The sequence below is a fragment of the Lampris incognitus genome, chromosome 17, assembly GCF_029633865.1.
Source record: "Lampris incognitus isolate fLamInc1 chromosome 17, fLamInc1.hap2, whole genome shotgun sequence".
Classification (NCBI taxonomy): Eukaryota; Metazoa; Chordata; class Actinopteri; order Lampriformes; family Lampridae; genus Lampris; species Lampris incognitus.
In genome coordinates this window covers 20971293-20997761 of record NC_079227.1, presented here as the reverse complement: position 1 = coordinate 20997761, position 26469 = coordinate 20971293, and the positions used below count along the sequence as shown (strand labels likewise).

Sequence of the window (26469 nt, the reverse complement as noted above, 5' to 3'; positions counted from 1 at the left end):
CAGCAGTTTGAACAATCTTGGTTATTTTGAATGCATGTGAAAAACACAATCAGTCTTGATACAAGACCGCTTGATGAAAAATCCAATTTCTTTTTCTTTTTTTTACCCCTTTACCCGTTTTCTGGTCAACTCTCAGGCAAGGTGAACAAAATCCGCTGCAGTAATATGATGGGGAACATGGGCAGGGCCCTCAGCAGGAGCACAGGGTTGTTCAGAGCACCGTTCAAAGGAGTACCAGTCTCTCTCTTCCAGACCGATCTATGGCTCATGATAACCACCTGGTGGTAAACAGTAACCAAGTGCTACCCCTCACACTCGCATCCAAAGTCCGTTCATTTTTAGCAGGTCATAGGGCCATTGGCCTGTGTCACCCATAGCAGTGACAGTGGTAGCTTCCAGGTCAACACTGCATCCATTGCCATTGCATTCGGGGGCTGTTTCATTATTTTATTATTCATCATTACCATTTACACTTACAAAGTGGGGTTGAGTTTTCTGTAAAGCATATGGCAACATTGCACACATATATAGTATAGCTTTTTCAGGTTTCGTGTATAATTTATCTAGAGCCTTGAGCAGAATGTGTTGCAATGTGTATGTGAGGGAACGATGTATTTGACTCATAACAAACCAAGTTTATTGTTGTTTTATGCCATTATAACTGACATTTGTTATTCTTATAATGAAATATATTTTATATTCTAAAATAGTAAAATATTTAGTCGTGGTGCTTTATGGAAACTTTGGCAGATTAGAGTATAAGTGGCCAGCAATGACTATGAAATGGCCATTGGAGAATGGAACAAAATAGAAATTGAGCTAAATCGGTTGAGCATTTACTTCTGTCTTACACAAGGTGGCTCACTAGGCTCTATGTAGGCATGGTAAAGTCATGTCCAGCAGTAAACTCGTACTGCCGTTAGAATAATTAGAGCCCATGTGATGTCAAATTTTGTATCCCCAAAACAATTTGTATATCCACGATATCCGTGGCGTCGCGGCGGCAGCACGCATGCGTTTACTCCAAGTGGCCCTTGATTTTTAGTTACATTTCAAGTGAGGGACTGGAAATGTGATAGTAATTTGTTTTGTACATTATTAACACGGTTTCACAAAGTAGCAGACTGAACGCATAAGCGTTGTTCCAGTTGTTGTCGGTATGTTACTTTGTTATGTAAAACGATGTTGATAATCTAAAAAAAAGAAAGAAAAAAAGGGTGAAAACCACCTAAAATTGGAGAAAAAAATCCCGCCACGCCCTGGATAAATTGGGATTCAGTTTTTTGGGGGGGGATACAAAATTTGATATCACACACCCAAAGCACAGGGTCTTCCACGATATATCGATAGAATCAGTCAACGTCATACAAATTGATGAAGTGTGCTCGTTAAATTCCCGGACCGTTCAAATACAGGCTTGTCTTGATAATGTTATAGTCCCTGTGTACTATTCGGAACTCTTTTGGTTCACGCCGTGTGTCGCTATTTTTAATGAAGAAGGGGAAAAAAACAACCCGGTCGACAAACGTGAATAAAGTCTTACTATATTTCCTTATATGGTCATGTGGGCATCCCGTAATTGAAAAGGCAACTGATTGCGCTTTTCGCCGAGTGTTTTACAGTTTAGGAGGATGACACGTCATCGGTGAACTATGTAAAACGTTAAAACGGCGGTCCTACGAAATGTTTGTAATAGTTTTCAAGTTACACACGCGGCAAACCCTGCCCGACACCTCCACAGACAGACAGACAGACAGACAGACGGAGAGGGAGGGAGGGGGCGGAGCTCTGTGCCAGGCGGCCGGGCTCCTATTCGTCCCGTCGACTCATCGGGGACAAGGCAAGAGAACTTGAAGGAAAAAGGGAGGAATGTGTATGGGCTGTCTCAGAGTAACGGGACAAGGACGCGTTTGGGCGAAAAGCTGCTGTTGCTTCGTATGGATCTACATACGTTTGGGATAGTCTGCTATATCTAGAGAAAACAACAAAAAAAATCGCCGGAAGTTTGAAGAATAGTGATTAACTGATAAACTTGTTTTCATTTGTTTTTCCCAGTAGCTCTTCCGGACTTAGTGTAAAATGAGCATCAATGTAATTTGACTTGTACTTACTTTTGCGAGATTAAAACCCACGATGTGCGTCTGTCGTACGGCTGTCCATTAAAAGAAGGCGCGCGGCGTAGTTTACCTTGTTTACCTGGTTTACCTTGGCCGTCCTGGGGCGCTGCACAGGCGTAAGAAGTTGCTGTAGAAAATACATATCTACATCTATATAGCTATAGATATACCCAGCCGGGACCTTAACAAGAAACGGATAAAGTCATGGCAGAACATGAGAGTCTGGAGTTTGGAAAGGCTGACTTTGTCCTGCTGGACAACGTGTCTACGGAAGAATTCATGGCTAACCTAAAGCTCAGGTAAGAGGCTAACCAAAAAACGCCGTCGTCCACCTCCGCGCTGTCAACAGGATTCCCAGCAACTGCAGCAGGCACTTGCAAAAAACAAAAAGGGAGGGTGAAGAGTCGACCCGCCATGACCTCATCGCTCACTTCTCCTTCAGCAACATTATTATGACGAAGCTCTTGGTAGCTGTCGTTCGTATAGGCGCTGTACGTACAACAGGTGCGACGCGCTCTCAGATTTAACGGAGTTGTTGAATTTCGTAGCGTGTGCCGGCGCTGTTGCTGCTTTCTGCAGAAACGCTGACCAAAAAAATGCACGTTTTGTTCGCTAGCACCTTTACTGAAAGAGAAATGGATGAACTACACATGCAGAACAACTCGGCATGACGTGATATGTTCTCTCTGTCCTCCTTGTCGAGCTTGCCTGTATAGCTTACATCCAATTTGTTACTTGAAGCATTCCGGTGGTCCCCGTGTGTTCACAAAGGCATGCAGCTGCAACAATAGCAATTTATCTCTCTCTTTTTTCTTTTTTTTTTGAGTCAACCACTGACTGAGTACATTCCACCTGATGTTGTCTTTCCACTAGACCGGTGATTCATGGTGAGCTATGCTGTGTTTGAAAGGGACTCCACCCAAGTGGACAGTGTCCCATTGTGAGCATCACTTTTAACAGGCCCCCATACAGGCTGGTTTACATCCATTGTAGTTTCACTGTTTCATTGATGTCAAGCACTCACCAGTTGTGAATTATGGGACAGCGGGTAGAATTTTCCCATAGTCTGTCTCTCTGTCAACTCATTTCCTCACCTCGGCCATTCACTGGGGAAAGTGCAAAACTGATGCCAGATCAGCAAGAGTTTAGAAGAGCTTTAATAGTTCCCAACCTGTTGCATGTGATCACGATTTTGAGCCTTTGACATGATTTTAGGGGTATATGACCAGTACAAAAATCAAGTTCCTGCTAAGGCGTCGTGGCAGAGCACTGTGGCCGTTCTCTGTAGAGAGGTGTGATATTTCCATCAGAGGTGCCTTTTTAAAACCTGTCTCCAATCTTCTGGTACAAATAAATGCTCCACTTTCTCCTGTGATAATCTTGGATACATAATTTAATTGCATTTGGACCTGTTTTTTAAGCAAGTCCAAATGGGACAGCCTAGTGGGAATTAACACCGTTTTGTTGTTGCACTACACTACTGACACTGCAGCTTTGGAAAGTTGAGTGACTGGTAGAGCAAGATTAATAGGCTAATCCACCTGGGGCATCTAAATCAGATGATGCCTCAGGTAGCCAGTATTTACTTTCACTGTCATGGTTTGTGTTTGGATTTTCTCAAGGATACAGATTTGAGGGCTTAGACGTTAGAAGATCAGCAACCTGATCAGCTCTAAAGAGCCAAACAAAACAAGACATGGCTTAGTTGTTTTACCAGAGTACACACTAGGTCGAGATGCATGTGATTCCTGCTGCATTTTTGCTACAAAAACTTTTTTTTTTGTTGCTTAAAGGTCAAGTATACTGTGTATGGTTGTAGCATTGTGTGGCACTACTTTGCTCGGCTGTGGGTGGGTTTGGTTTTGATACTCAGAAGCTTTTATCAGTATCTGGCTTCTGCCTCTTCATAGTTTCTTTCCACGACAGTAAACATTCACGTCCTTGTCATACTGTAAATTGCTTTAAGCCCGTGTGTGTGTGTGTGTGTGTGTGGTCTGAGGCATGTTTATAATTGTCTGACAGACGGAGAATATCTGACTGCTTATGTCGACTTGCCCTAGAAAAACTACCAACAATGCTAGAAATTCATGTTCTCAATAAGTTTGAATTAAAAATGTTCCCCACTGTTAGCGGTGTTACTTTTTTTGCAGTTTGTGTTTTTGAGGAATGGGGGTTCTGCATTTCTTGTCGTTGCCTTCGTCTTCACGAGATAATGTTGAGGGCTCTGAAATAAAGTGCTTATTTCCCTAAAACTGTGTCAGAAAAGGTGCTCCGTGCATGGTCGTTGCTGACCACTGTTCTGATGGGCGGCTGACGGTTGGACAGTTTGTGAAAGCACGGTGTAGCTGGAAGAAGAAGAAGAAGAAAGAGCTTAGTAAATATGCCCCAGATAATAGTACAAAAAATAGTGCAGACATGGCAGTGCTGATAAAGTGTTCCGTAACCTCAGCTCTTGAATTTGTCAGGTGGTGTGATCAGTAGTCCTGGCAAGCAAACTGGAGGACGAGGGAGAAACACCAGTCCTTGTTCTACCAGCGTCTCCCCCCTTCTCTGACTGTTTGTTTTCCCTTCGGCTGGACAGCTCAGCCCGGAGATGGCGTGTGCAGATTGTTATTTGCAGAGGGTGTGTCTGACCGGGAGAACTTCCTCCTAACTCCTTTTTCCTTGGTGTGTGTGTGTGTGTGTGTCTGTCTGTCTGTCTGTCTGTCTACAGCGGAGTCGAGCAGTGGTAAGGACACGGAGGACGTGAGGTGTCTAATGGCCTCCTTTTGTGCAGTTATTCAAAACAAGTAGAGTTGGTACACATACCAGGGTCTCCTGGGTGTGTTTTACACTGTCTGTGGGAAATATGCCCAGGCGGTAATAGCTTGCCATTTTGAGGGGGAAATCGCTGTGAAGTCCCCCCTGTGACTGCATGTGAAGAACAATCTGCAGAAGCTTGTGCGCTTTCCCCTTGATTTGGCCAGAGTCGCTTGTCCAAGTTGACATTTACTTTGTTTGACTTGAGGTTAAGCAGTCTGGCCTGTTGGAGAGGGCCGTCCCAGAGAACCTCCACAAATAGACCTCCAGCAGATGCTCAGGCTTTTTGTGGAGAGATTTGGTAGGAAAACTGCTCAGGCTACATTCCCGTAGAGGTCTTGGGAATGCAGCCTGACCTGACCATCAAGCAGAGAAGAACTCTTGGCCAGAATCTTTGTGGCACAGCCCACTATACTTGGACTATAGTTTGTCATTTTGGCAAAGCAGCAAGGTGGACTACAGCAGTGAGAGACACTATCCCAAACAGCAGATGTGTATTTATGAAAGCCCTTAGATAAATCAACTGAAATGACCTACCTGATTATGTTTGACTCAAGACAAGTGAACTGCAGGGAATAGTTTACAGTCATTGATGAATAATACTTTCAAAAATATCCTCTGTTGTACTTTGATTCATCTCTGATGGGATTCTTCGAGAGTTGTTTTAAGGAAACTTTTTTTTTTCCTTTGCCTTCCTCCATATGGAGCTCAGATCAGTTGCTGAACATTATTCATGCAGTTTGAAGAGATTCAGTGTTTTGTTGAAAGACATTATGGCAGGGTCAGATTCTTGTAGACACAGGGCTTTAAACCTGCCTACTTACCTTCTACTCTCACCCAGTGCAAATAAAAGATGTATTAAAAGAAGGTATCACTCACTGAAGTCAAGAAAGACATTCTGAGTGAACGCCCTGGATGCAGCATTGGTATCTTTTGTAAAGGTTTTGTATGTCCTGGCACCTTATCGTTGCGTTACATGCACATATGCATGTGATTTATCTGGAAGCTAACTGGGCTAACACAGTCACCTCAAATCTCTGTGCTTGTCTTCACGAAGCATTGTTGTTTGGACTGTCCGTTGCAGTACAGGAAAACCCATCTTGCCAAACCAGTGTGTGCTTCCAAAACAATTACGGAGACATATTTTGAATTCCCCCTCTAAATGAGCATCTGATACTCCAGATTAAATAGCTGACAAACCCTTTGCCATGTATGCTATTAGGGCCTGTGTTTGCCTCAGTCTGCGGTTCTTTTTAAAGAACTTTTTCATTCACTGATGTGCAGATGAATGAGTGTCAGTCTAGCTGTACTTGATGGGCTCTGAACACTGCAGACCTCGGTCCAAAAGTAACTTCAAATATTTCTAGGTATCTGTTTTAATCTTGTTTGAGTACCAGATGGGTGGAGTTTATCAAACAGGAAAATGCAATGAGTGCCAAGCCCTCTAGCCTATTTGACAGTGTTTAGGGTCTCACAGTTTGAATTGCCCTGATATGTTAAGTCCACCCCCCCCCCAAAAAATCTGGTATCACAAGAATATAATATTGAATACTTTCTGACCCAGATCTTTCAGCTTACTTTGGGTTTTTGTGGTGGTGCTATGTGATATGAGATTTATCACATCAGTAAACCTATGGAAACTTGGGATAAAATGAATGGTAAAACCCCAGCCTCTCTCGGTGTGTGTGTGTGTGTGTGGCCTGCTCCAAGTGGTTTGACCTTTGAACCCATCTATGGGGAGTTTGCAGAGTTTCTGAACCAATGGGTTCCAATAATAAGGAGAAAGTAAGGAAGCAGGAAGAGCGGCCTCCTCTTCCCACTGGCATTTCCTTGCCTTTGGTCCTCATATTTCATTGTTTCCTGGAGCTCTTCTCCCTAGCACAGCAGGGGATATTAACAGGTTAATACGTGAGATTTAACGTTATCGGAAAGCTGTTCTTGTCAGTACAAGTGCAGGTTCATGCAATAAAAAAAAAAAACCCACATCTGTCAAAATCTAAGTTATAATTCTGTTCTCCTTGCACCTTAGATTGACCGTAAATTTGTACGGAAAATTTCATCCACCGGCTGGCATACAAACAATTGTTCTCCTGTTCCAGGTGTGTTTCATTTATTGCTTGAACTGCACATAGACTGTGATAGAGGTGCAGAATATGGGAACCTGACTCTCTCTCTCTCTCTCTCTCTCTCTCTCTCTCTCTCTCTCTCTCTCTCTCTCTCTCTCTCTCTCTCTCTCTACTTCGATCTGTCTCTGCAGAAAAAAACGTATAGATCAAAGTACCCTTGTAGCTTTAAGGTAGAGTGAGCCACGACAGTAAGAGGGAAAAAAGGTCAAAGGTTATAGGATATAATTCCTATTCTTGTAAGACTTGGTCCAGTAATCAAAGGCTGTGGTTATCTTCACTTACAGTACATTTGATACGGAAAACAAGTTTTATTTACCAGACAGTGCTTGTTTATATGTTGTAGGCCCAATTTCATTCATGCTCCATTGGACTTAATGCACTGGCACGGAAGTTGTTGTTGTTTTTTTTTTTTTTTTGTTGCCCACAGTGTTTTCCAAAGCCAGATCCCAGATATTTTCTGGCCTTTGTTCATGCATCTCTGATGAAAATAAGGCCCATGTGCAGAACATGCTGTTCTGACAAACGGTGCTGAACTCTGGAGCAAAAAAAAATATATATATATATATCCTCTTAAAAACTTGAATTTACTTTTAATTCTTTTAATATTGTATCCCAACCTGCCTATTAAAACTTTTTCTGCTCTTAGCGGTGGTCGTTCGATGCAAGAGAAATATTTAAAGAGGAGCTCTGATGGAGCGGGCTCCCCTGTGTGCAGTCTGTCATCTGTCCTACCAAAGCCAGGCAGGAGGGAGCGTAGACGTCAATTATGCTGATAGACTTAAAGGTCTCTGATGCAGATGATAGGCCTTGTAGGAAGCGATGAGCTGATAAGAATGATTGAATAAAACGTCTGGTTTGGGCCTGCGGTGGTATGTTGAATTCACGCCACTCTTTTTTTTTTTTTTTTGCAAGAAAAATCTTCTTCCCTAGTGCTTCAGGGTTGGGTTCAGACTGGCAAAGGCTCTTAGCCATGGCAAGAGAACTCTTCCTAATGGTGAAGTTTTCCTCTGGATCGGCCGATTCATAGAAAGCTTTTTGAGAAACGCCTCCAAGGCACTCTCTCTCTCCCACTTCTCCAGCAATGAAAAGTCCAGTCTCGCCACAGGAATTTCCATACAACCCCCTGTAATCTGAAACACATTACCATCCTTACATAAACAGAGGCCGTGCATGTGGAGCTTTATTCGCCCTCTAAAATAAGTTCGGCAGCCCTCGCAGACGTCTCATTTGCGGACTGCCTGTGTTGGCAGGCGAGATCGGGAGCAGGCCCTCCAGCACAAGTTCGCCTTTTTCCCCTTTCTCCCTCTCTTTGTCCTTTTTTTTTTCTTGCTGTTGTCATTTCTGTCTCTTTTCCCCCCCGATCTGATCTCTCATTACAACTTTCCTCATCTCCTCTGTTCTGCTGCTGTGTAACGTGTGTCTTCTCTCTGTCTAACTTGTATTTTTTAGATGTTGTAACATTAGATGTCATGCATAGTTGTTGGGAGGATTGAATTGTGTGGTTTGCCAGTACAGTGGTTTGAGGTCAGATATGGCCCATGTAATAGTCTCTCACCATAATCTTGCAATACCCTGCACTGAAAAAAAAAAATTAGCGAAAGTGTAATTTCCATCTCTGCCATTGTTATGATCATGGTAGAGGTTTTGATGAGATCGGGCCTCCCGTTAATGATGTCTGGCGTCCGATATAAAAAGCGATTGCGCCCTCTCTCTCTGCAACATTACCCTCTGACACAACCTCCCAGAAGCCCCAGTCTCTCACTTGAAGGCTTGAGATGTAAAAGCATTCATGTGTCAGTCTTTTATCTTCTATCTCATTCCATCTACTGATTGAAAGAGCGTATTTTGGTTTTTCAAGAATCAGCTTGTGTGGCTTGTTTGGGAATCTCATGATAAATGATGTGTGTGAGTTAGATGGGTGGCACTGTGTGTGTGTGTGTGTGTGGGGGGGGGGGGTTCTTTTGAGTGTGTATGTGCACATGCATGTGTCTATTGTTCTGTGTGATGATGTCATTGTCCTGTTCCCTCTGTGTTTTATTGTTCTCTTGTCCACCTGCTGGAGAATTGCCCTGCGACTCAGTAAGGGGTGGAGGCAACTTACTCACTTTCATGGCCGGGGCCTCATATCATCACTTCTCAGCCTCCATGTGATGCACACACACACACACACACACACACACACACACACACACACACACACACACACACACACACACACACACACACACACACACACACACACACTCACACTGAACCCTGCCACTATGCTCTAGCTCTATCACTGTGTGCTTGTTGATTCACTGCCACCTTTCAATGTTCGGGGTTTTTTTTCTGTTGCCTTTTTTTTTTCAAGAATAGAGAGTGAATCATGCTCTTCCTCCCCATCCCTCTGTCTGTTTTTGTGCTTTCCCCTGCCTGCCTTCTAGCCCCAATAGAAATCGGTGCTTTCCTGAAATAGTGCGTTGACTAATGTCTGGTTCCTTTTGGATCGCCTCTTCCTCTCTCTTGCATTTGCCTTTTTTTTTTTTGTGGAAGTTTCTTTCTCTTTTTCTCCCATCGTCCGTCATCCCAGCTGTTAGTTGAGCCTGCTGCAACTTTACATCAGCCGCTACTGGCTGATGTGTTTAAGTGCGAACGGTTCTCTGCATGAGGCCGGCAAACTCCTCCTCGCCCCTCCCTTTCCCCCTCCCTTTCCCCCTCCCTTTCTCCCAGTTGTCGACAGAAGGCCCTGTTATTAAATCCTAGAAATTTAATCCAAGTGAAATGATCTTTTCTGTTCACTCCCTGACTATGTGTTACAGTTACAGCTCAGGGCTCAAGTTGTGTGTGTGTGTGTGTGTGTGTGTGCGTGTGTGCGTGCGTGCGTGCGTGTGTGTGGTGTGTAGGTGGTTGGTGGGGGATTAACTGTGATCACATTCGGACGATGAAAAGGGCCGGGGCTCAGAAAAATAACTGTTAGCCACCTGATCTTTGGCTTGGCTGTTTACACCTGGCTCTCATTTCCCTAAGTATTCAGGCCCGCCAGCCCCCGGGGAACCCGGCGTGGATGGGAACCACACATGCTGTTCCAGCATAGCATGACGACCGGGCTCACTTAGCCTGTCCGCCTCGTTGCAATATTGATTGTATGTTTGTCTGTTTGCTTGTTGCAGTGTTCCCACAATGCATAGCTGCTCTATCTCAAAGACTCGTTCTCAACCTTGTATGCACTGGTTCCCTATGGGGGCCGTCGAGATATCAAAAATATGCCGTCTTGCACACTCCCATAACGTCATATAGGTAAAGTAGATATTTAGAGATTCCAAATGGGTATTTTGGAGGTCCATCTATGAATATCTGTAGTAAAAGCAATGTAAAATGCTCATATAATCAGTTTTGAAGAGGCAACTGGTAAGACCTATGGCAGAGGCTCCATCAAGTCATAGGCTCAAGAGACAAAGAGGGCATCCGGGGAGCATAGCGGTCTATTCCATTGGCTACCAACACGGGGATCCTGATTCAAATCCCCATGTTACTGCCAGCTTGGTCAGGCATCCCTACAGACACAATTGGCTGTGTCTGCGGGTGGGAAGCCGAATGTGGGGTATGTGTCCTGGTCGCAGCACTAGCGCCTCCTCTGGTCGGTCGGGGCACCTATTCAGGGGGCAGGGGGAACTGGGGGAAATGGCATGATCCTCCCACGTGCTACGTCCTCCTGGTGAAACTCCTCGCTGTCAGGTGAAAAGAAGCGGCTGGCGACTCCACATGTATTGGAGGAGGCATGTGGTAGTCTGCAGCCCTCCCCGGATTGGCAGAGGGGGTGGAGCAGCAACCAGGACAGCTCGGAAGAATGGGGTAATTGGCTGGATACAACTGGGGAATTTGACACTTGAAGAACAAACTTTGAAGGAGTACCTTTCAGGAGTGACCATGATCATTCATGGATTCGAAAGCGTTCAAAGGCTGCAGCCGTTTTCATTATTGGTGTTGGGCTCAGAAATCAAGGGCAGCTTAACAGGTTTATACTGTGCGGTGTTTCATATCACCACCGCCACCACTATGGCTCATGCTCTGGTGTGAGATTACACTTGCTCACTGCTTATGTGATGATGTGATTGCAGAGCGAAGGCAGTTTTCCTTGTGTGTTTGTTTTTGTGCTTGTGGGTGGATTGCTCTAGGTGTTGTGTGGATGGACAGTGCTGGCAATTCTCTCTCTCTCTCTCACTCCACCCCACACACACACACACACACACACACACGCGCGCGCACACACACACCATCACCACCACCTCTATCTGCCTCTTTCTCTCTGACCTGACAAGGATCCAACTCCTGTGGTTTAAATTTGTCATCGGCAGACAGTCGTGCGGTCAGCACAGGGCAAGGGAAAGAAAAACAGGTTTTCTTTTTTTGTGCGTGTGTGTTTTAACACAGAGCCATAGATAATAAAATAATACGTGACTTATGTAAACCTGTCACAGTACGACAAACATGGGGGCTGAGATCTCTATAAATAATCAACAAATGCGGGGTTTCAATTGAAAACACTTTCAATGGGGATTTTTTTTTAAGTACAAGTCTAATTGTGCGTAAAAGTGTTAGTACTTTGTAAAGTATGCAGCAACCTCATCAAACAGGTGCATACCTCAGAACTCAGTAAGCAACACAACATCCTGTATAGGAAGCTGCTTTGGAGGGGAACCCCCCCACACACACACACACACACACACACAAACACACACACACCCCTTTGGTAGGAGATTGATTCATCTGCAGGCTAAGGAAACGGGTGGGAGTGTCGAGTGTTGGAAGGGAGTCGTCTTGTACAGACGCGGCCCGGGAGCTGCTGTTTAGCACCAAGCAGGCTTTACAAAGCAGCAGAAAATCCCCCTAATGCCGAGTCCAGATGTTAGAATGGCTGCTGACCATGTCACTCGGCGCTAAAGAGAGCGGAGCGGATTAGAGAGCAACACGGTACAGTCGAGCCGCGCTCCTTTCCTGTGGGTTTGGGCCACGGAGAGTTCGTATATGTTTTCATTAGACCGTGTCCAACAGCCAGGTCAAGTTTTATTTGCATTTAGGACCCTGGCTGAGATGTTTGAAGAATTTCAAGTGTACACTATAGACGAGTAGAAATTTTAATAGTCACCGGATATGAGACGTAAGGTATGAGCTCAGGCTGGACAATAATTCAGTGCCATTTATCGTCTTGCAAGGGTAGTGTATTGGGATAAAATATGGATTCACTTATTGTGATGCACAATTTTGCTGTCTAATGAAAACAAGAATGTATTTATCTAGAATTTCTCACAAAATTAGGTCTGAAATATTTGAAGTACTCTCAGAAAACTAGCTTTGGTGTTATATAAGACCTGTACTTGGCAGAACATGACCCGTCAGTTCAATGTGCTGCTCCTCAGCTGGATTCTTAAACACTTTTTATCCTTAGATACGTAGGCAGTTATTGTGATATACAACGATATCATGTAAAATTTTACGTGATTTTCATGATGATAATATTTTCCATATCACCCAGTTGACGCTACTTCAGTAGCTGCGGTTCAGCAGGTTTGAATCAGACTTTTTATCACCGATGACTGGTTGCAAAATGCGCAATAATGTGACCTAATCTAAGCCTGATGTGTTTGTCACCCACGGCAAATGATTATGTAAAATTAGATCAGACCTGATTTTCATCTGGACCAGTTTACCTCTATAATCACTCAGTATTGCAGATGTATTTCAGTATTTCAGAAGGTATTGTCCTACATAGTGTCGATGAAGACTCCTCAGTTTTCTCATGCAAAATTTATTAGATTGCTAATAGCACAACGCCGTCTTGTTTTGGCTTTTGAAAAAAAAAATCTTTCTTTTTTAAAATTTCTCCCCAATTGTATCCAGCCAATTACCTCTCTCTTTTAAGCCGTCCCAATTGCTGCTCGACCCCCTCTGCTGATCCAGGAGGGCTGCAGACTACCATATGCCTCCTCCGACACATGTGGAGTCGCCAGCCACTTCTTTTCACCTAACAGTGAGGAGTTTTGCCAGGGGGACGCAGCATGTAGGAAGATCACTCTATTCCCCCCGGTTTCTCCCCCCCTCCCAAACAGGCACCTCGACCGACCAGGGGAGGCGCTAGTGCAGCGACCAGGACACATACCCACATACGGCTTCCCACCCACAGACACAGCCAATTGTGTTTGTAGGGACACCCGACCAAGCCAGAGGTAACATGGGGATTCGAACCGGCAATCCCTGTGTTGGTAGGCAACGGAATAGACCGCTACGCTACCCGGACGCCCCCCTTGAAACTTTTAAAAGAGAATATGGTCATAATTTCAGTTATTTCTCAACCTGTACTTAAAACGGACTAAATCAGTGAGAGTAAGACGTGATGTGGCCTGAGCTGGCTTTGAATCTACTGCGTCTAATGACAGACATCATAGAAGTTCCACTGTTTGCATCATGGCTCATATACAAAAGGGAATTCCTGCTGCACATGTGTTCCCCTCCAGAGAAGATGCTTGTTGTATTGAAATTAAGAGGTTTCACCTATTTCTAAATGAGCTTCTAAACACTGAAGCTATGAGTGAAGTTTTTGTTTGTACCATTTATTAATGATGCTTGATGATGTTTAAATGTCTGTTAAAATAGTGAACCTTTATTTTTGCTCCTGCCTCAAGTGAAGGAGTTCAAGTATCTCGAGGTCTTGTTCACGAGTGAGGGCAGGATGGAGCAGGAGACTGAGTGCCCTACTTAGCTTGCTGCCAACACGACCCGACCCCGGAGAAGCGGCTGATGATGAGATGAGACCTGTCTTTTTAAGGTTGTCTCTCCAGCTGTCAGAAGTATTGAATCGGCAGTGGCTTAATACAGAGATTCAAATTTGATGCTCCACATCCATTCAGTTCTACCTTAAAACATTTGTAAAACGACGGACTCCAGCAGCCACCGAAGGGCCCAAGTAGAGGAGATGAAAGATGGTGAACGAGGGCTGCTGCTGTGTGAGAGTCCGGATGTTCCCTATTGTGGGGAGATAAACACTGAAGCATTTTGCTTTGACTCAAAACAAGGACAGTGATGGTAAATTCGACCTCAGTGATAAAATGGGGAATGGCTGGAGATTATCTCTGTGCTTTACTGTTTCTAGAATGACCCTGCAAGCTGACACGGATAATAATGACAATCAGGTCATCCCATGTGGGCTTGGCTTTGGCCAGCAGTACTCAATCTGGTCCTTGAGTACCACCAGCACTGCTGGTTTTCTGTTCTGCCACATAGTTCATTACGTTCACCTCTCATTCCAATTATTCCAGCCTCCAGTCAGGAGGTTCAGTAATGGACCAGATTGACAAGCGCTGGAGTTGGACAATGTGTAGACCACAGTATGCACACACTTCTGTTTGGGAAATTCCTCCCCCATGGATTAAAACAATCTTTCAACTCGGTAAGAGTTGTGAGTGGTTTCAGTTAATGGGATATGATTGGTTTTTGATGTATGGGTTTGTCCAGGTCTAGTGCAATCTTGGATATGAGAATAGCAAATTTAGCTGACTACCATCTTTACATCCTCTGAATTCTGGCCTGTGACTGAAAAATCATGACAGCCTGAATGGATATTTAGTAACTACAGAGGCTAATAGACTTGTGAAATTTCAGTCTCTGGTATATCCTGACGTGTGATGCATTCTAGTTAAATGGTATGTGCGTTCACTCCTCTTGCCAAAGCACTCATTAGATGGGGCGTCGAGCACCGCTGACAGTGATTGAAGTGGAAAAAAACAAGTCCCAGTACTCCTTATTCACATGTTTGCGTGTGTATTGGGATGTGAACATTACGTCAGCAGGCTCCTCGCTGCTAGGGGTGGTGCTAACATTAGCTTGCTGCTCTCATCCTGCATATAGTAATTGAGGATTTGACTTTCGAAGGTCTGTTGTGTCATCTTCTGACTCCGTTTGTGATCTCTTTGTGTTGCTCTTTTGGAGCCAGGCCAACATTATTGTAAGGTTAGTGTAATGTTACTTATGATGCTACGTTCCAGACAACTTGAAAATCGAGATTTTCCGACCTCCTACTAGAAAAAGCACAATGGAATGCCACTCAGAGTGAGAGTTCCTACTTGTAAACTTGGGGCAAATCCATCTACCCCGACCTCATGGAGAAGCAGTTGTCTGACGTCAGATAACAATGGCAGCACCCATGGAGATGCACAGTGTTAATGGTAAACCACCAACTAAGGCAACATAAAGTATATGTGCCTGTATTTAAGTATAATAATACATACTTTAATCTAGTAAAACCTGTTCTGCATGTAAATTGATGTCAAAATATGTCGACAATGTTATTAAGCAGCTGGTTATGGTAAACAATCTCTGAAAATTATCTCTAACCAAAGATTATTCCTCTGTTTTGTTTATATATGCAAAGAGGCTGTACTGCTGACAGTTCAATTGTTTATACACTTGCCAATAAAAACACCAGTTTATCACGGTCAGCCGTGGTTTTTGTTTACCATTGGTGTCATGCACCTGGAACGCTTGGAGGTCGGAAATGGGGAAATTCCAACTGGGAAATTCTGGCCTCGGACATTGAATGGAATGCAGCATTAGACAGCCGCCTACACGCAAAAGCAGGCAGGTGATAACAGGAACAGGTTGCCAAATAGGATGGCGAAGTCATGACATGTCCTACTCTACCTCTGATTGGCTAGTACTCATTGGTTTGGTTGGTTAGGTTTAGGCATGAGGAGTGAGATTGGTCAGGGCTAGGGTAAGAATATCAGGGTAAGGCAATCAGAGGCAGAGTCGGGCAGGTCATGACTTCGCCATCCTAGGAAAGAAAATATCGTGAACAGATGGGCGTCACACAGCGCCCCCTGGGTAATGCAGTTTATTTAGAACCATTATGAATCGCCCCAAGCACCTGATATGGAGAGGGCAGGGAGGAGTACCGGCAGCTTGTGAGAAGTGCTGAGGAACCCACACCTCTTGTGGCCAGTAAAGTTAGTCTTGTATGCTGTGTTATATTCCAGGAAAAAAACCATTTCCCTCCCCTAAAACGACTTAATTGGCTTGCCTCTCTTAATAAGGATGTGTGATGAACTTATTAAAGGTTAGTGTCATAGTGTGATCACAGAACACACATCTGTGAACTAAGAACTAATTGTTGCCACTTTTTGTTGTCATTTTCATTTGAATATGTTTGAATTGGCTCGTAAGTTCTTTGGTAGTCCATTCTGGTTAATAGGTGGTTGTTCTAATATTTCATCAATGGTATAAGCCACAGATCTGGCCATATATATTGTGTGGTTGTAATGAGTTGATTGTGTTCAAAAACTACAGTAAAGTTTCACAAGTGAAGTCGTGTAATTTCAGTCGACCCACTGTTGGACCACCCCCCCCCCCATTTGATGGTTGGGAACCTCATAATTAACATATTAAACATTTTTTCATGAGATAGTCAGTGAAGTATCGACTTGGTGACTATAGAGATAGACCTTTGTCTGTAATGTTACTAATTCAATGTGTCCTGCAATATGGGGGGGACATGCTGGACAAGGGTTCATTTCTACACTCTCCAACATGTTTCAATTTACAGTGTCACAGTTGTGTGTCCCATTTGTTTCCAAAGAGTTTATTTTGCTTTAGCGTGGTGAGAAAATGTCGTAAATTTCTCGCTCTCCTCCCTACTCAACCACTGACAAAATAACCACAAAAAGACCCACCCAAACGGGACTGGAGACAGTGGTTGTGCTCAGCCTCTCTGCTCTGTAATTCACATCTGAAGGGAGTGTGTCTGTGCGTGGGTGTGTGCATGTGCATTACTGTGTGTACAGCATGGCATTGGGGTCCCTGTGGTAATTCGGGGTAATTTAAGGTAATCTGCTCATGACCTCGAGTGAAGGAGTGGTGAAGCCCCTTTTTGACAGGGGGTTCGCCATAATGAGTTTACGTGTGTGTGTGTGTGTGTGTGTGTGTGTGTGTGTAGATGATCATATTATTGTTGGCATTTTTTTTTAAGTCATGGTGGGGACCTACTCTTCTCATAAAGATAGCAAAATCAAGCATGGGAAGGTTTTTTTTAGGTCCCCATGAGGAAATTGGTTCACCCCCTTCTGTTCTGCAGAGTAGGGTTACAGCTAGTTACATTTGGGGTTATGGATAGGCTTAGTTGTACTATTGAAGTTAGGCATTAGAATTAGGCTCTGAGTTAAATTTAAGGTTAAGGTTAGGTTTAAATTTGGGTTGTTTTAGGATAATTTTGGAATTACGGTACGGTTAGGGTAATGGTTGGGGTTGGGGTTAGTGTTAAGGATAGGGTGAAGGGCAAGGTTAATTTTATGGCTTGGGGTTAAGGAAATGAGGTTTTGACTCTAAAATCAATTTCCGGTCTCCACGAGAATGATGGAAAACTCTGTGTGTGTGTGTGTGTGTGTGTGTGTGTGTGTGTGTGTGTGTGTGTGTGTGTGTGTGTGTGTGTGTGTGTGTGTGTGTGTGTTTGATTGCTAATGGTTTTAATTACAACCTCCTATCGCTCTACACTCGCCTGTATTTTGCTCTCCCTTATTTCACTTAGTATTGATAACCCATAACTCCCTCTCTGACTTTCTCTGTCTGTCTCTCTATCTGCCTTTCTTTCTCTCTTTCTCTCTCTCTCTCTGTCTGTCTGCCTCTATCTTTCTCTTTCTCTGTCAGACTATCTGCCTCTCTCTCTCTCCCTCTCTGTCTTCTTGCTCTCTGTCTGTCTATCTGCCTCTCTCTCTTTCTCTGTCTGGCTGTTTATCTGCCTCTCTCTCTCTCTCCTTCTTTGTCTGTCTTCTCTCTCTCTCTCTGTCTGACTGTCTATCAGCCTTTCTCTCTCCCTCACTCTCTCTGTCTGACAGTCTCTCTGTCTCTCCCCCTCGCTCTCTGTCTGTCTGTCTGACAACTTCTCTCTCTACCTCTCTTTGTCGGTCTGTCTCTGTCTGGCTATCTGCCTCTCTCTCTCTGACAGTCTCTGTCTCTCCCTCTCTCTGTCTGACAATCTCTCTCTCTCTCTCTCTCTCTCTCTCTCTCTCGCTCTCCCTCCCTCTGTCTGACAGTCATGCTCTCTCTCTCTCTATCTGCCTCTCTCTCTGACTGTCTCTCTCCTTCTCTCTGTCTGACAGTCTCTCTCTCTTGCTCTCTCCCTGCCAGACAGTCTGTCTGTCTGTCTCTCTCTCTCTCTCTCTCTCTCTCTCTCTCTCTCTCTCTCTCTCTCTCTCTCTCTCTCTCTCTCTCTCTCTCTCTCTCTCTCTCTCTCTCTCTCTCTGTCTCTGCATCTCTCTTGCTCTCGGTTTTTCCCCCCGGCAGCTGTAGGGAGGGGTCCTGTTGGAGAGAGATCAAGGCTGTGGGTCAGACCAGTTAGACACACTTCCCTTCACAGCTGGACAGAGAGGGAGTAGTAAAGAGAGGGAGAAATGAGGGTAAGGAGAGGTAGGGGGAGTTCATACACAGTTAAAACTACAACCTTCAATTTTTTATGTACCATTAAACCGCCCTCTTCGGCTTTAAACCTGATATTCTCTCCCATATCTCAAGCCTCCCATAAACCCCTCCTGCTGGTTTTATAAGATGTGGGTCGCAAACCTGTTGCTGGTAGATGAGGGCAAGAACATTGATAAAACATGTTTAATTGATCCGGGGTTAGAATGAAATAGACTCTGGTCTGAAATGGTGTCAGAGCTCTGGTGCTAACTTATGAATAGCATTCCCTGACGGCTGACATCGTGTCTCTCAGGGTTTGTTAATCTCCCCCTCTGAGTATTGTCTTTTAAATCCCCCCCAAATTGAGAGTGGAACAGATGGAAAAGCCAGCCCAGTGTCGCTGACATGCTCCAGCTGATTGGATTCCCTTTGCCTTCCTCTCTCTTTTCTCTTTTTCCTATTAAAGCTGTTGCTACCCCCCCCCACACACACACACACACACATTCACACACTCAATCAATTTTGTTTAAATGGACCCATTCCCCTTCAATACCACAGAGAGAAGATGGGATAGGACTTGAATACTGGATCCTATTTATAATCTTTGGGTTGGGAAAACACCAGGGCACCTCTTGGCCCTTTGCTGTTTTAAATACTGTCTATATTGTTCCCATCTGTGTGGCTTTGCAAAGAATCATGATTATTTTGGATCGTCAGGGATTATGATGATGCCGTTTGTCATTTTGTGTTTTGGTATTGCGCTTCCTCAAGAGGACAAATATGAAGACCACAATGATAGAATGATGTTCCCAGTGAGATATGGGTATAATTATAGAATACAAGCAATGTTTAAAGAGGACTTCTGGATGGATCACATCCCAGTTGAATTTGACCATATCAGAGACTTGGGCAAAAAGCCTGTCGAAAAGCCTTTTTGCAATTTGAAGGCGGACAAGGAGCTATTGATTTATGCTATCTCGTAACTAAGCAGTATCACTGTGGTTCAGCTGATAATGTCAGTCGGATTTGCTCAACTCGTTCCTTATGTAGAAATAGGCCTCCCATTGCCTACCACTTTTATAGAGCCCGGCCCAGATCTTGTGCGTTAGAGAAAGCCAGAAAGAAAGAAAGCCACTTTATTTTTGTCATTGTACAGGTTACAACGAAATTTGTTCTCTGCATTTAACCCATCCTATTGTATAGGAGCAGTGGGCAACTGCAGCACCCGGGGACCAACTCCAGTTCTTCTTTCCATTGCTTTGGTCAGGGACACAGACAGGAGGAGTATTAACCCTAACATGCATGTCTTTTTGATGGTGGGAGGAAATTGGAGCACCTGGAAAAAACCCACAAAGACATAGGGAGAACATGCAAAATCCACACAAAAAGGACCTGGGACGGCCTGGGGTTCGAACCCAGGACCTTCTTGCTGTGAAGCAACAGCGCTAACCACTGGGCCACCATGCTGCCCCAAACTGGCTAGCTAGTAACCTCATGGTGAACCTGCATTCATTGCAGATGTATAGAATTAATTATACCTGTACCCTTTTTTAAACTGCTCAAATATCAGGCAAGTTGGAAGTATAAGTTTTTATTCTTTTTTATTTTACTGAATCCCTCACACAAGACAGTATGTACTGGAGAAGTAGAGCACAGCTGAGAGGCAGATTCAATGAGACTAAATGACAGACAGCACACATCAAACATCACAAGACAGATTTAAAGCCACAAGATTGCAAATGTATTTTCCTTAGCCCTCAAGGCTACCACATCAGCCCGGGAACTCGTTTTTTTTTTCTTCTTTTTTTCTGCTGTATGTCACCATGCAGCTAAGCCTGAAGTATTAATTCACATGTATGGTTTTATTTTTATGCAGATGGCTGCAAACACAATGTTCTAGAAGCTATTGTGTTGCTTCTAATAGAACATTGTGTTTGCATAATCTTGTTTTAGATATCATTAGCCAGTGTTGGAACAAATCCTTGGTTGCATACACAGGGGATAAATAACCTCACTCAGGTGAATATGGTAAGGTATGTAAGCAGCATTGGACACTGTCCAGCTGAGTTTGCAAGCCTTCAATGACAAAGTTGACGTCCTCGCTAGTATGCAGATCTGCAATCGTCCGTTGTTTAGTCAGCAGTGTGGGCTCATGGTTAGACAAACTGTCCTGCAATCTAGATCTACTCTCACAACAACCATGTTATCCACCAATTGCGATGTGTGGTGTTGTGCCCTTGCAAAAACCGCTGTCTGGTCACTACATATAAGTCGATGGTTAACAGTACCAGCTAATTGACTCATGTAAATATGTCCTGATTGCCGCTCTTCCCTCTGCCTGCATGCATGCTCAGCTGAGATCTGAGACGGATACACCCCTCCCATCTTGCATCTTGTATAGTATTGTTGACATTCCCTCAAAAGCTATTGTACACATGCACTAAGTGGGCAGCTCGCTGTGTCAGCCCATGTAGGGGGGAGAAGGAGGGCCAAGCTCAGACAAAGACCCCCAGTTGACATCTGAACAATGGAGCAGGCACAAAGCGGCCTTTTGACCGGGAGGGAAGGGAAGGGGGGACACGGGACACAACAGGTCTCTCTGTGGCAGCAGGGGAGGGTTAAAAGCCAGCATGCTGGCCTCATAGTGTCACTGCTACCACCACCGAGAGGAGTGGTGCCACTGAACCCCCTTTCTCTTTGCAGAAACATTTTGCATTAGCTCCCGAGACCCAGCGTGATCGATGGTTTACATTGCAACAATACTGTTGTTTTGTGTATGGTAATTTCTTTATGTTGCATTTCTCTAAATTATTCAGCCTTATTGAAATCAATAAACACATTGTTGTCTGGGTACTTTGTAGTAGGAATGAACTTGAGGAAGTGGAAAACCAGCCTGGTCCAGGCATCTGCTTTCCTTCTTAATATTTCAAAATTAATTTGTCCATATTTATATTGCGGAAAATTAAGTTGATTTGTCATTAGTTTGCTGTAACGAATACTAGACACCGCCTCTGGGTCTTTTGTGGCTTATAAAAACATGCATTTTGTGGAGGGGTTGAAGTTATATCACATTCGTAGAGGTTAGTGTTTTTTGTCAGTGTCCAACAAACACCGTGTTCGGGTGAAGAGAATGCCCCCCTGTCGGAGTACATGAGCACCTTGTGTCTGCGTCATCCATCCATTCGTGGCCACTGGAGCGCAGCGTGACACATGAAACACTCACACACAAGGCTGAACACACAACGATGAGCTAATCCTGGCACGCCTGGCAGTGTTGTGTTAACTGATTAGCATAGAGTATGCGGACGCGATGGAGATTTGTTGTAAGGGACGGTATGAAACAACCTCGCGTACAGTAGCTCACACCAATTCATCCCCCACCCATATTCACTTACCCACCCAGGCACCCACTCATTCAATCAGTCAGTCAGTCAGTTAGTTAGTCAGCCATTCACTCACATTCTTTCTCTCGCTCGCTCCCTCGCTCTCTCTCTGTGTACCATTGATAAAGCCCTGACTGTGCTCCTTCATTGCTTGTTATTCTTTGTGGATGTACATACCTAATTATTCAGGTGTCAGTTGCCGTGTGGAGGAGAGCCATACCGTACACAAACCAGTGTTATAGAAGGTTTGTGTGGCTTGTACTTTCATTAGATTGAGCCTTTTTTTATCACCAGAGTGAAGCCATAGTCGTCACCTCGAGCCCCTCTGAGAGATCTCAATGTCTTTATGCTCGATAATCCAGGGAAGGAAATCACAGAAAGTAGAATCAGTTCATCTGGACACAACGTTTATTGAGAGAAGCATCACTCATCTAAGGGACGACTTCAGTCTCAGCTGACTGCAGGTATCCCCACCCCTATAAACAATACAGTGGCATAATGACTGAAACCAATGATCAGTTTCATATGCAAATTACTATGAGCATTAACTAGAGTTTCAGTGGCATTGTGTACTATTCACAGAGGATTTGGGAATGGTTGCAATCACCGAAAATGATTGGTTTCATATGCAAATTAGTTAATGGTCATGCAATTTGCATATAAAACCGATATTTGGTTTTGGTTTTGGAGCAAAATGGTCTCTTAGTAAATAGTATTTTTATTCCACAGGTTTATTTTTCTATAAACCCAGATGATATTGGGAACGTTTTGAATTCACTTGTGTAAGATTATTCTGTGCAAGTTAATTGTGTAATTGTAAATTGTGTAAGATTATTCTGGCGGCATGGTGGCACAGTGGTTAGCGTGGTCGCCTCACAGCAAGAAGGTTCTGGGTTCAAACCCCGTGGTTGTCCAACCTTGGGAGTCATCCCGGGTCGTCCTCTGTGTGGAGTTTGCATGTTCTCCCCGTGTCTGCTTGCGTGGGTTTCCTCCAGGTGCTCCGGTTTCTTCCCACAGTCCAAAGACGTGTAGGTCAGGTGAATCCTCCGTACTACATTGTCCCTAGGTGTGAATGTGTTGGACCTGTGGTGGACTGGTGGGCTGTCCAGGGTGTCTCCCCACCTGCCAGCCGATGACTGCTGGGATAGGCTCTAGCGTTCCGCGACCCCAGTTGGGATAAGTGGCTTGTGTAATGGATGGATACCTGCTGTCTGTTGAGACTGAAGAGGTCACTTAGATGAGTGATGAAACGCTTCTCAATAAACATTGTTTCCAGATGAACTGATTCAACTTTCTGTGACCTCTCACAGATCATTTCACAGATAAGAGGATTACAGAGATTAGAAAGGCCAAGACCGATGTAGTAATCAACTTTGTCGGGGCACTGATAATCATGAAAGATATATCGACAGCATTCGTTTTTCTTATGCTCATCCATCTCATCTTCTCAACCGTAACTGGGGCTTTGTGGGCCGAGCCGTAGTTTAATTTCATTGCATCTACGCAACACAAAGGACCCTATTGCTGCTTGTTTTTCTATTTTTGATGTGCTATTTCCTGCTGGTCAGCATCTAACAACCCTCTTATCATTGCTATTTTAGTATCATTATTATTACTACCTGCGGGACACCAGATGTATCAAATATAGAGCCTCCAGAAGTGCTGGGCCAATTCCAGGGAGCACACTTTGGTTAATAAGTTACACATATCAGTTGTTTGACTCCTTAAACGATCTTATCTTTTAAGTGATGCAAATGTTTCAGTAACTATTCACAACCCAGGTGCAAAAACCCAAGCTTTCGTCCATAACTCGAACCATCTCGATTTATAAAGGCCTATTTAGAAACATTTTGAAGTAATATGTTTGCCTGGATTTGCTGGGCAAAGGCGAATGGTTTGGCTTGGGAGCAGCTGGGAAGAAAGAGACCATTCTTCTGTGGCGAGATCGGGGGATACAGGTCTTCTGGAGAGGAAGGAAGTAAGGCAGGCAGCCTGGAGGCAGAGAGACAGGCTGAGAGAGACAGAGTTGGTCAGGAGGCCTTAAGTGGGGTTTGCAGTGGCAGGAACATGTGTACATATACATGTGCATGGTTGTACTGCAGCACATTTTACTGATACCTGTTGGTGACATAGGATTGTGACGCACATGTAATGCACAACCACGCATGCATGCACTTTCCACCCACTGTACACCCTTACACTCACTCAGGTGCACACACACACACACACACACACCAGACTGATGCCCCCCGAAGGCCACCAGTGTTTAAATGGACCAGTTTGGCCTCCAATATAAGGCACTAACTATACATTGCTGAGTTAAGGAACGTGGCGGAAGTCGGATGCAATGCAGAAGAAAAATGTAATGTGACTTATTTGCTTAATTCATCAATAATGTGACATAGTGTCAAAGGCTGAGGCTGTAGAAGAGCTATTATACTGAATTGTAATATGCAAAATTGCGCAACACCAGACAGGCAGTGCTAATAGTTGTGGTATATTTACATTTCACAGATTTCGCATATGGTTTGCTTTTGCTCTTACATTTTAAAAGCTTATTCTGGAGTACAATTACAGCTTATAAAGCAGATGAGAACTGTTTACTTTGTAATTAAAACTTGACCGCTCTTGTTTTTCCCTGACATAAATTAACATTTTATTCTCTACTGCGTTCAACCCATAATGGTCAATTAGGTAAATTGTCTTAATTTAGCATTTCCTACATGCTAATTGTTCCCGAATATACCCTTGAATCTTGATTGTGAGCAATTGTCCATCCAGGCTTTTGTACATCTGTTCCAAGGTTCAAGGATGTCTTTATTATCCCCGAGGGGCAATTTGTTTTACAACCAGTTGTAACACATAACCGTCAGACAAACAGCAATAAATGGACAACAAACACAACACAAAAATAACATTGAGTTATTTAAAAGGCCGACGGCAGCCGGCACAAATGATTTCTTAAGTCTATTGGTCCTGCATGTTGGCAGGTTGCAGCTGCAGCCAGACAGAAGCAACTTGAACTCCTTGGACAGGGGTTGGCTAGGATCAGCCAGGACTGACTGGGCCCTCCTCAAGCTCCTAACCTTGTACAGATGAGGAAGGTCATTTAATGTTGTGCCTGCAATTTTGCTGCACACTTTGACAATACCCTGCAGTCTGTATACAATTTGGGGGTTTCTAAAGGTTTCCATGTGTTGTAAAGATGACTGTTTCAGTGATGTGTGATTAAATCAGGTAGATATACAATATATGATCGCACTGAGCCTAATCCTAAATGATAATCTAATTTGTGTGTCCTCAGGTTTGAGAAAGGGAGAATCTACTCCTATATCGGGGAGGTGGTGGTCTCCGTCAACCCGTACCGTGCCATGAACATCTACGGGCGTGACACCATAGAGCAGTACAAGGGCCGTGAGCTGTATGAGAGGCCACCTCACCTTTTCGCCATTGCCGACGCTGCCTACAAAGCCATGAAGAGAAGAAACAAAGACACCTGCATCGTCATCTCAGGTAACACAGGAAGCACCCACCCCCACCCTGCAGGCCCGACAGAAATAACCCGCTGAAGTTTCAGTCGGACGTATAATTTACATGCAGCCACAAGTTCATGTCTCCTCTAAGCACAGTTCTTTTTTTTCTTTTTTTTTTGGTTAACAGAAAATGACCTGTTTTAATGTTATTCCAGAGTTTCACTCATACATACGTTCTCTGTCTGGTTTGTCATTTTCACAGCAAAGCTTCTGGGGGTAAATTGACATGACCCCTATTCAGTTAAAAATTAGCCAAAGCAATTTGACATCTTTTCTTTCTAAGAAAACACTCGAGGTGACCACAAGCTGTGTGACAGCATGGAGAAACTATGTGGTTGATGAAGCACCACCCGGTGGTCAGAGGGGGAAGTGTACCCCAATAAACATTGTCATTGGTCCTTAAGACAGGGTGGCACGGTGGCGCAGTGGTTAGCACGGTCGCCTGACAGCAAGAAGGTCCTGGGTTCGAGCCCCGGGGTAGTCTAGCCTTTGTGGGTCGTCCCAGGTCGTCCTCTGTGTGGAGTTTGCATGTTCTCCCCGTGTCTGCGTGAGTTTCCTCCGGGGGCTCTGGTTTCCTCCCACAATCCAAAGACATGTAAGTCAGGTGAATTGGCTGTACTAAAATTGTCCCTAGGTGTGTGTGTGTGTGTGTGTGTGGGCCCTGTGATGGCCTGGCGTCCTGTCCAGGGTGTCTCCCCGCCGGCCACCCAATGACTGCTGTAATAGGCTCCAGCATCCCTGCGGCCCTGAGAGCAGGATAAGCGGTTCAGATAATGGATGGATGATCCTTAAGATAAACAGTTGAATTATTCAGTCAGTAGACTACATAGGTGCATTTATGTATGTATGTTAGTGTTAGTGCTGTCTGCAGTATGGATTTCAAATACAAATGAACCTGAAAAATAATGGTCAGTGTCATTTGTTTAATTGGCCTACATGCTAAACCATGTTGAGAATAAAAATGCCAACAGCATCAGAATAAGGATCAAATTTAACTGGCTGTCTAATTGGGGACATTTTGAAATGCATGCGAGAAGAGTATGGCTTTGATTCACCAAAGATGACTTGATTTTAATTGGCTTAGGTT

The 26469-nt window shown here is 44.2% G+C and overlaps 1 protein-coding gene across 1 annotated transcript in view; it reads left to right on the top strand.

Annotated features, from left to right (window-relative positions):
• The first annotated feature begins 1850 nt into the window (after nt 1–1850).
• myo1d (myosin 1D) overlaps nt 1851–26469 on the top strand; it is a 126368-nt gene continuing 101749 nt past the window's right edge. The window contains exons 1-2 of the mRNA XM_056296605.1: nt 1851–2416; nt 25154–25362. Coding sequence (XP_056152580.1) covers nt 2322–2416; nt 25154–25362 — 304 coding nt within the window. The 5' untranslated portion in view covers nt 1851–2321. The remainder of the gene's footprint in view (nt 2417–25153; nt 25363–26469) is intronic.